At 39.7% G+C, this 9141-nt stretch overlaps 1 protein-coding gene across 1 annotated transcript in view; it reads left to right on the top strand.

The window, feature by feature from the left end:
- Positions 1 to 374: 374 nt before the first annotated feature.
- LOC127628963 (CDK5 and ABL1 enzyme substrate 2-like) overlaps positions 375 to 9141 on the top strand; it is a 34769-nt gene continuing 26002 nt past the window's right edge. Inside the window, 2 exon segments of the mRNA XM_052105960.1 lie at positions 375 to 862; positions 8812 to 8904. Of these exon segments, the coding sequence (XP_051961920.1) occupies positions 378 to 862; positions 8812 to 8904 (578 nt within the window). The 5' untranslated portion in view covers positions 375 to 377.

Raw genomic sequence — 9141 nt, 5'->3', positions numbered from 1 at the left:
ACTACACTGAAACAAAGTGTTGAGACATCTGTAAACATTTAGGGAAAGACTAATCTCAGTAATGCATGACTATGCATTTGTTCTCTAATATGCAGAATTTATCATATGTAATAACAAAGCAGTATGAGCAATGCATAGTATTTTGACCTTCTCTGTCTCTTTCTCTCCCTTTCCTTTTCGAAGTGCTGTTTAAGCTCATCTGGGCAATTATTTCAAACGTTTCACGGTAAAGACCAAGCAGCCAATGAAATGAACGCACGCTCTGTCTATTTAGTAAAATCTTGTACTCTAAACCAATCAGATTCGAGTGGGCGTGTCCGGCTGATTCGCGGTAGGGTAGAAACAGAGCAGAGCATCGCTGAATGATTCACTTGAGTATGGCGGCTGCTGCGTGCAGTAAGCCGAGCACTTTAAACCCATGCTCTGGCAAATTGCACTCAGAACATTTGCGGAAAAGTGAAGATTCGCGAAGACAAGCTGCGCTTTTATTTCTCACTAATATATCGCTGGACGGACGGCCTGTTAGGAAAAATGCGAGCGCCTCTGGCTGCGGTGATGCCGAGTTCCAGTGCGCTGACATCGGCGCGGCTGTGAGCGAACTGTCCGATGGGACCTGCAACAGTCTCTCTGTGCCCAGACTCGGGCTGCTCAACGTCCCACCCATTCTGGTTCTACCGTCGGATTCTGGGTTCGGAAACGTCGGGAGCACGGAGGTGTTCCTGGAGCGGGAGAGCAGCTCATTCTCCTTGCAGGGGAATCTCCTCTCCCCGAGCAGTCTGGTGCCCCCTCCGCTGGGAGCGCGGAAGTCACCGACTCTGCTATCCGTGCAGAGCTGCGGCTCTTCGCTGGACTCGCGACCACGGTGGGTTCTGGGCAGGGTTCTGGAGGTTTCACTTTATAGTTTAGAGCTCTCAGTTTGGTGCATGCTGCTACTTTGCATGAACTTCTCAGAGGCAGTCCGTGCACATCATGGCTGTCTCATAACCTAGTGAGTTGCCTTCCTAGACAGCATTTTTGTCCCTGTGCTCGGTTTTCCTTTTGAATCCCTTTCGTCATTTACAACTTAGCTGGCAAAAAGCAGCAACAATAACTTTATTCTTGGTCAAATTTTGCCTTTCATTACACTGTAACAAGACCACTATGTAAATACTGGGTAATAATGTTGTTATTAATGCGTAGTGCTTTATAATTACACATTTGATTGTTTTTGTAACGAAATAGTACTATAATAACATGGACACTTAAGGTAAAGTGTTACCCCTTAATTGGACAAAAAAATTACTTAGGGGAATTTCACAACAAACACATGGGTGTGCCCATGGTTTTTCTATGAAAACACATTGTGATCACACAGGAAGTCAGGATGTTGTTTCCAAGAGTTCCAGGGCCCTAGGATCAGCCACATAATGGCAACAAGTGCCATCTATCAGACATTTTTGTATCGGCTCAATTGTGTTTACCTTCCCCTGTGGCACGGCTGGAAGCGTGTTGCGTCATGTTAAAACTAGTAAGTAATTGCATTTGCATAATCAGTGACCAGCTTGTTTCAGAGGTTACAATTTTTCCTCTAACATAATATTTTTACTCCACTAATGGTTTGGTTCAGGTTTGGGGGTACAGTTTATATTACAACACGTAGAGCTGAAAACAACTAGCATCACAACTCGCTTTTGGCGCCCCCCCGTGGACATTACACCCGGAAAATGGAGCTTACGCATGGCCATATGCACAATAACACTTACTAAATTGTCCACTGGGGGCAGTGTTTTGAATTTCAGTAATCGCAGACTGATTTTAGCCAAAGAAAAGTCAACCAACCTTTTCCATTTCAGTCTGTTTAGCATGCACTAAAATAGATTGAAGTCTTTGAAGGTTGGACTCTGTCTTGCTGCTTTTCAGCTTATCACACAAGAATGCCACATTTTTTAATTGACATTTCAGTGTTAAAAAGAATGTAAACTGTTAAAATGTGTCTTAAAGATACCTGCGTTCTGTTCAATTAATTGCGCTGCATATAGCCTAGCTTTTTTAAACGCAAGTATGCGTTCGGTGTGAATTTTTGCTTTTAGATCAGCTAATGATATTATGAGTAGGTGGAAATGTTTACACATGACATGGCAATTAATATTGCCAACATTAGTATTCTCATTTCATCATCACATTTATTATTAGACATTTATAAAAACTACATACATAACTAACTGAAGTGCATATAGAATGGCGTCTTATTTTTGTGTGCAAAGCATTAAATTTGGTGGTTTTAAGTGAGCCATCCCTATCTGTCCAATCAGGGTGTCATTTGTTTGCCCTTTAAATATACACCCCTATTTACAATGAAACGTCCGTGATATCTGCACACTGGTTTAAGCCGATCTGAAACACACCTGACCTCTTTCCAGTTTACATCCAAAATCTTTTCCAAGTGTCACACACTTTGGTCACAATTTTGAAAATAAAGTGCTTTTGAAAATATTTTCATTAATTCTCTAGTTTCAGTCCAAACTGATAGTTCCGCTTGTAGAAATTGAGGCAGAAATGACAAACCGCCAAAATTGATTCTACCTTCTTGACGTTTAAGTCTTGTTCAAGGGGCGCAAAAGTACTCTATGTGAAAAAGTATGTTTTCATTCTCTCTACACTCATAGACCACAGACTGAACAAACCCCTTTCTGGAATTCAGATGATGTCACACCCAAACAAACTTTGCCTAAAAAAATGGCCATTTGTGCATTCTTCTTTCCATATTACTGTAGATTGGTTTATCTCTCCAAAATGAGGAAGTGAAAAAGCTTGTCCTCTGTCATGCACACAAGTGATAGAACTACGTTTGTGTTTAGCTCTAAAACGCAATGGTCTGTTTAGCAATAGGTCTCTTTTTCTTTGACTATACCTTCCGCCCAAACCCTCGTTCCCCTTTTTTCTTCATAAAGGGTAGGGTTGTGACAAGTAGAATCAAACCAAACTATTAGTCATTTCAGACATTTGCTTGGCTTTATCATTTGGAGCTTTGAGGTCAGTCAGCGCTGAATATAAGGGTGGTGTTGATTTTCTGGCACTGCACATTGCTTTATACACACAATACCTGCAGAGATTAAAGCTCAAGACATTCTGTCAAATGTCAGCCCTTCAAAGGGTTGCTGCAGGCCTGAGGGAAGTGTCTCCCAGCTGGAGAATAAATCAAGGCTACAGAGAATGAACTCACTTGATTCTAATGTTAAGGGTTCTTGAAATAGTACATAAAAATCCCCATATCATTACAGTACTTGTTACATACATGTTCCATTAAACATGCATTTACATTGAGAGTCAAAACTTTTTACACAGTGAGAGATGTGACATTCAAAACACAGACATAAAACATGGTTTGTTGTTTGTGCTTGCAAAACTCTCAGCATCATACCTCGTCAAAATGCTTTGAGGCTTTAAACTGTTGACTTACTTTAGTTGCCCAAAACAGAGCTAGTATGTAATTAATAAGCTAAATAATTTTTATGAGTTTGCACAAGAGTCATGCTAGTTGGATGTTTTTGGTTTTGGATTTGCCTTGGGTTAAGGTTAGTGTTAACACAGTTCCCTGTTGTAACTTTGGAAACAGTGTATTTTCACATTAAATGTTCTCCCTAAACCATATAAATCTTCTCTGACTTTAAATATTCTACTGTGGCACACAAGGAGCTCTCATGTGCAAGTTTATTTGAAAGACATATTTGAAACTTAGACTTTAAATTGTGAAGAATCTTTGTGTATGGCACAAGCTGAAGTGTGACTTTTTTATGTTAAAACTTTGTCTCCAGCTTAATATGAAAAGACAGCTTGAAGTTAACCATTTTTGGTCATGATTGATCTCCAAAGTATAGATCTCCAAACGGGGGCAGAATCTCCAAAAGAGGTTTGGGGTAACTCCAGAAGGTGGTGTGGTTACACTAGAAGGAGGTTTGGCCAACTCCAAAATGGGGTGACAAATGCACACACATTTATGGTTAGGGAAAGGGTTAGGTTAGGGCCTCTGTATATCTTTGCTGATGTTTAAGAGCTCCCACCCCTTTTGGAGCTCGGCCTGCAGCTATATCCTTATCTAAAAGTGGGTCACAGGTTTGTTCGTATAGCAGGGAAAAGAGCAATGCCATGGTTCTCCCTTCATTTTTATAAAAAAAAAAAATCTCCCCTTTTTCACATTACACACACTAAACATTCTTCTCATCTGCAATGCAATATTTTCGCGGTGCAATTGAAGCCTGCACAAAAACCAGGCTTCAATTGCACTGTGAAAATATTGCAAATTATCTCCTATGCTCTAATCCATCCCTCTACATTGTGGGTAAATCATTTGCATATGAAACAAAATTTTGCGCTGTGTGACTAAAAATGTTTCTCATTAGCCACTGGCTAGTAAACATTCAGATTACACACACCAGTGGGTCCTGAAGTGTTTTGGATCATGGTGTCACCATCGCTTTAGTTGCTGTGATATTCCATAGTTATAATTACATTGCATTTAACAAATTCTCAGTTTTACAGCATCTACAGACCAGTAACGCACCTGTTGGACGTATGTTGGAAGGTAAAATTGTTGCAAAACTCATGTATGTACTGACCTTGGGTTTGGCTCATGCTCTTATGACAATAGCACCCATGGCACAAGAATGTGAACCAGTGGAGCTCCAGGAAAAGGCTCTTCAGAATGAAGGGTGCTATTGATATCATTTGGCTGTCCTCCACCTTTGCTACATTAGATATACTAGGTATTATAAGATCTGCTTCTCAACAGTCTAAGCTTTGAATCTATATACTGCACACATTACAGTTTTAGATAATTCCACCAAACTCTAGTGTAAAAATAAATAAAAACTATCTCACAAACTGTTGCAATCCATGTTCCACCTCCAGCACAAGAGCCCAATGATTGAGTGCTGACATTTCACCCTCTCATTTGTCTTTTCTTCTGCAGACTGTAATACAATGTTTTCACAACAAATGTCTTTCATCCCATTGTGGCATTGGAACTTTGGAGCCATGCAATCAGGACATATGTTCTCTCTGTGCTCTAATACTGTGCATGTCCAGTCCAGGCAGGATCACGGCAGGGTATTCAAAGCCTTGTTGACGTGACTGTGGCCTGACCACATCCCGTCAGCCAGGAACCACTATTGATCCCATGGAATGAAGGGCAGGGATCTACTGGATCTGAGATTATGATGTATTTAAAGGGATAGTTCACCCAAATATGAAAAATCTCTCATTATTTACTCACCTTCATGATATGTAAGGTGTGCATGACTTTCTTTCTTCACCAGAACACATTTGAAGAAAAACAGACAAATATTTTAGCTCAGTGTGGCAGGGCGGAGGGCGGTGCCGGCTCGTGATCATACACACCCGGTCCCTTATCAGGCTAATCAAGCCTCCGAGAGGGATTAAGGCCGACTGCGAAGGATTGTGTGGGAGAGAGAGATAGTTTACGGACATGTCCGTCATGTGTGTGTTTGTCTTTAAGTTTCTCATTAAAATATTATTTATATCGTAAAGCCGGTTCTCGCCTCCTCCTTCCCGGGTTTCGTCACCAGTGTAACGCAGTCAATGGAAAGGAGGCGGCGAGAACCGGCTTTACGATATAAATTATATTTTTACACAAACCACCAGCAATATTAAAATGGTCCATGGAGGGTGTGAAAGAGAGGGTTACCATTCCCTCTTCCGCTGAGCTTGAGTTATTCCCCTTGGGATGTACATTCTTAACTGTTTGTTTATCTTTGCCAGTCTAGTGTGTGTGATTCACCGGAATGAGATGAGTTTGCCCAGTCAAGTGAATGTTGCCATTACAGTTATTTAATAAAATGTGTCCCTCTTGTACGATTAAGAGTTTATTAGAACTTGTTCAGTGTTTTTAAAGTACTTCATTTAGACTGCACATTCTAAGAGAGAAAAACATTCTAACGGTATCATCTAACCACAGATCTACAAAAGCCCTGGGCCATGAATTAAAAAAAAAGCCCCAGACCAATAGTGAAAGTAGATGAGCGCGCTGGCTAGCTGTCACTGTAATTTTATGTTGTTTATAGATACGTGTAGAACCATTAGGAAGTGTTTATGTAAGTAGTTATAACACGTGAAATTACTTACGTGAAAGTCGTAGACTGACCATGTACTGTTTGCACAATGCTATCAAGCTTAAGTAAAATATTGTTGGTATACATTCTATGTGGCTTTCGTGTTATTCTTCTTTCAAGAGGAAAAGTTGTCTTAGTTCACAGTATGATAATACTGATATTGAAAATCAGTCATAAAATCAAATATTGCTTTGTAACCTATTATTGGGGAAGAGGATATTACTTTAAGTCTTACCTCTTCAAGTCACACAATGTTGAATGCAATATGCTGCTTTAAAATTGGTATACAACACAGGGCATATTGTGATTGTGTAGCATTGTTAAATGTGGACACAAACAATAAAAGACTATCAAATGATTTAATGGACAAATAAAAAGTAGGAACCCATACAAAAGAACACGCAGTTGAACCCAGTGTTCCAGTAGTATCCAAAACCGAAGACAGCTGCCTCATCAAACATATAGTGAACTGTCAATATAATGGCAAGTGGGTAGCCTGTCTCTCTCTCTCTCTGTACCTTTGGCACAGAAGCAGATTTGAATCTCTTTTGTTAGATTACGTCAACATTCGAGCAAAGTATACTTTGAGCAGACTCGAACGCTGAGCGTCTACTTACAGGACACGTGACGCAAATCTCGCCATCAGCAGAGTGCTCGAACACTGAACGTGCAGCCCGATTTTTCTAACAGTGCATTCGCATGAATAAGTGTGTCCACAAGGTGGCAGTACTCAAATTTGAGCCATTGCTGTTACGAAGAAATGCTAGAAGATGTAATCGCCGGTAAATAACAGGAGACGAAGGTGAAAACTAACAACATTGGATGTGCACGTCAAGAGCGTGTGTAAGGAGGTCAGGAGATGCCTGTATTTGTATAACTCAAGTCTGAAAGAGCAAAATGACATCTTTAAGGGTCTGAACTCCTGAAAAGAAATACTCCGCTGTATTATAGCAGTAGTAGCAAGCATGCGCCAACCGCCTCTATATGCGCGCACCTTCAAATGGAGTATACTTTGGCGTTCAACAGTATGCAGACGCTGAGTGCTCACAAAAACAACCACAAAATAAACATTTAATTCTAATAGTGCATAGCACAGATTAGATAAAAAAGCTATTTGAGTCATCTCTCTTATTAACAGATGCTATTTACAGAACTGCGACTATTAAAGTAACAGTACCATTTTTAAGCATGTTCAACAAATTAATGTAAATACCTGTACAGTAAATAATGCATACAAACTGTAAAATCTGTTAAAATCTATAAAATTAGGAAATCTGTATCAATAACCAGTATTAGTTTTGATGTTCTTCCATGTCACACATTGAATGCTCTTTTTGATGATTAGTCCAAAGATGTCCATCTTTTACTGTGCAGTCTGCTTTCTGATTGTGTTTTGATGTGACCTCTAGTGTCTCACCTCACCAAGCTTAGTTTCCTCTCCTTATTTTCTGGGGTTGAGTTGGAGGCAAATGGATTGGGGATTTATGAGGAAAAAGAAGAGAGAGAATGCGAGAGGAAGAGAGAAATAAACATTAAATTCTGGGATCAAGTGCGTGACAGATGGGCAGAGTGAGAATGAGGTTTATGCAAAGCTGGCATTTGTTTCAGAGTTCATCACGTGTTTGTTTTTATGTTTTTTTTTTTTTTTTTCGTTTTTTTTTTCATTCAGGAGATAAAGAAATGGGGTTTAAAGGGATAGTTCACCCAAAAATGAAAATTCTGTCATAATTTACTCACCCTCATGTCATTCCAAACCTGTATGACTTTCTTTCTGCTGTAGAACACAAAAAGAGATGTTAGGCTAACATCTCCCTTTGTGTTCAACTGAAGAAAGTCATACGGGTTTGGAATGAAATAATGGTGAGTAATCCATTTGGGTAAACTATCCATATTGTCACAGTCTTTGATTCTACTTTGTTCTCACCTTCTCTTTCTCTTTACACACAGGTGCATTTCCTTGCCTTGGGTTATGATAACAATAATTTAGATTCTAGGGAGTGTATCTTGTCAGAGTAGATGCAGTGTGCGAATGGGGGAGTTGTTTGTGTTTGTGTTTGTGTGGCACATAAGGGTTGTGTAATACTTTTCAAACCAAACAGAAGGTACATACGACCTGGTTTAGTGCTCAAAGCATGTGTCAGAAATCTGTGATGTAGGGAAGGGGGATCAGAACTCACATGGGCTCAACATTATGTAACTGTATTTATAGCAAGACACGTAACCCAACAGGCTGATTTCTCCACAAAATTAAATGGATTTGAAAAATATAAATAAATAAATTCATGAATGACTCCAATTGTCAATAATAGATACATTTTTGGAGAAGAGATGAGAAAAAGTATTTGGATAAGATGAGAAAAAGCTTTTGGATAAAGTAAGATTGCTGCGAGACAAGGTGTTTAAACAAGATCAGATGCATTGCCAGCAATAGCGGAAAACCTGAGTTTTGTGCTTTATTTTGGCTCTTCCCACTAAAGATAAGTTATTATGGCTGTGTTAAATAACTTTAGGGATTTTTGCGTAAGTTACATCACTGATGTTTCAATTCTGAGTTACACAGCAGCATTAATGCAGTAATCACTGTAAAGGCGTGTGTTATCTTGAATCAGTGGCTTATGCAAGAGTGATCTATTAAGGAGTGTGAAAAAGGTGCAAATTGACTGCATGTATCACTCGTGCCTTTTTCCTCTGTCTTTGTATTTAGGAGTCGAAATTCATCTGGCTCTCCTCGTCCACGCTCCATGAAGAAGATCCACTTTATTAAGAACATGAGGCAGTATGACACCAGGGGCAGCAGGTGTGTTTAAAGATTTCAATGGGTGTGTGGGTTTTTGGGGGGGGTTGTCAAAATCAAGGCATATATATTTCTCTTCTCAGATTCTGTGGGTCTGCTCATGTGTGCATGCATGTGTGTGTGTGTGTATGTGTGTGTGCAGGTTTCAAAATATTTGTGAGTGCCAAATGTTTGAAAATGTCCTCAGTAATATAGTGAAACTTGTTGAAAGCCCACTAGTGAGGACATTTTAGGTGGTCC

The sequence above is a fragment of the Xyrauchen texanus genome, chromosome 35 (genome assembly GCF_025860055.1).
Source record: "Xyrauchen texanus isolate HMW12.3.18 chromosome 35, RBS_HiC_50CHRs, whole genome shotgun sequence".
In the NCBI taxonomy this organism is placed as follows: Eukaryota; Metazoa; Chordata; class Actinopteri; order Cypriniformes; family Catostomidae; genus Xyrauchen; species Xyrauchen texanus.
This window is presented reverse-complemented; position numbering and strand designations above follow the sequence as displayed.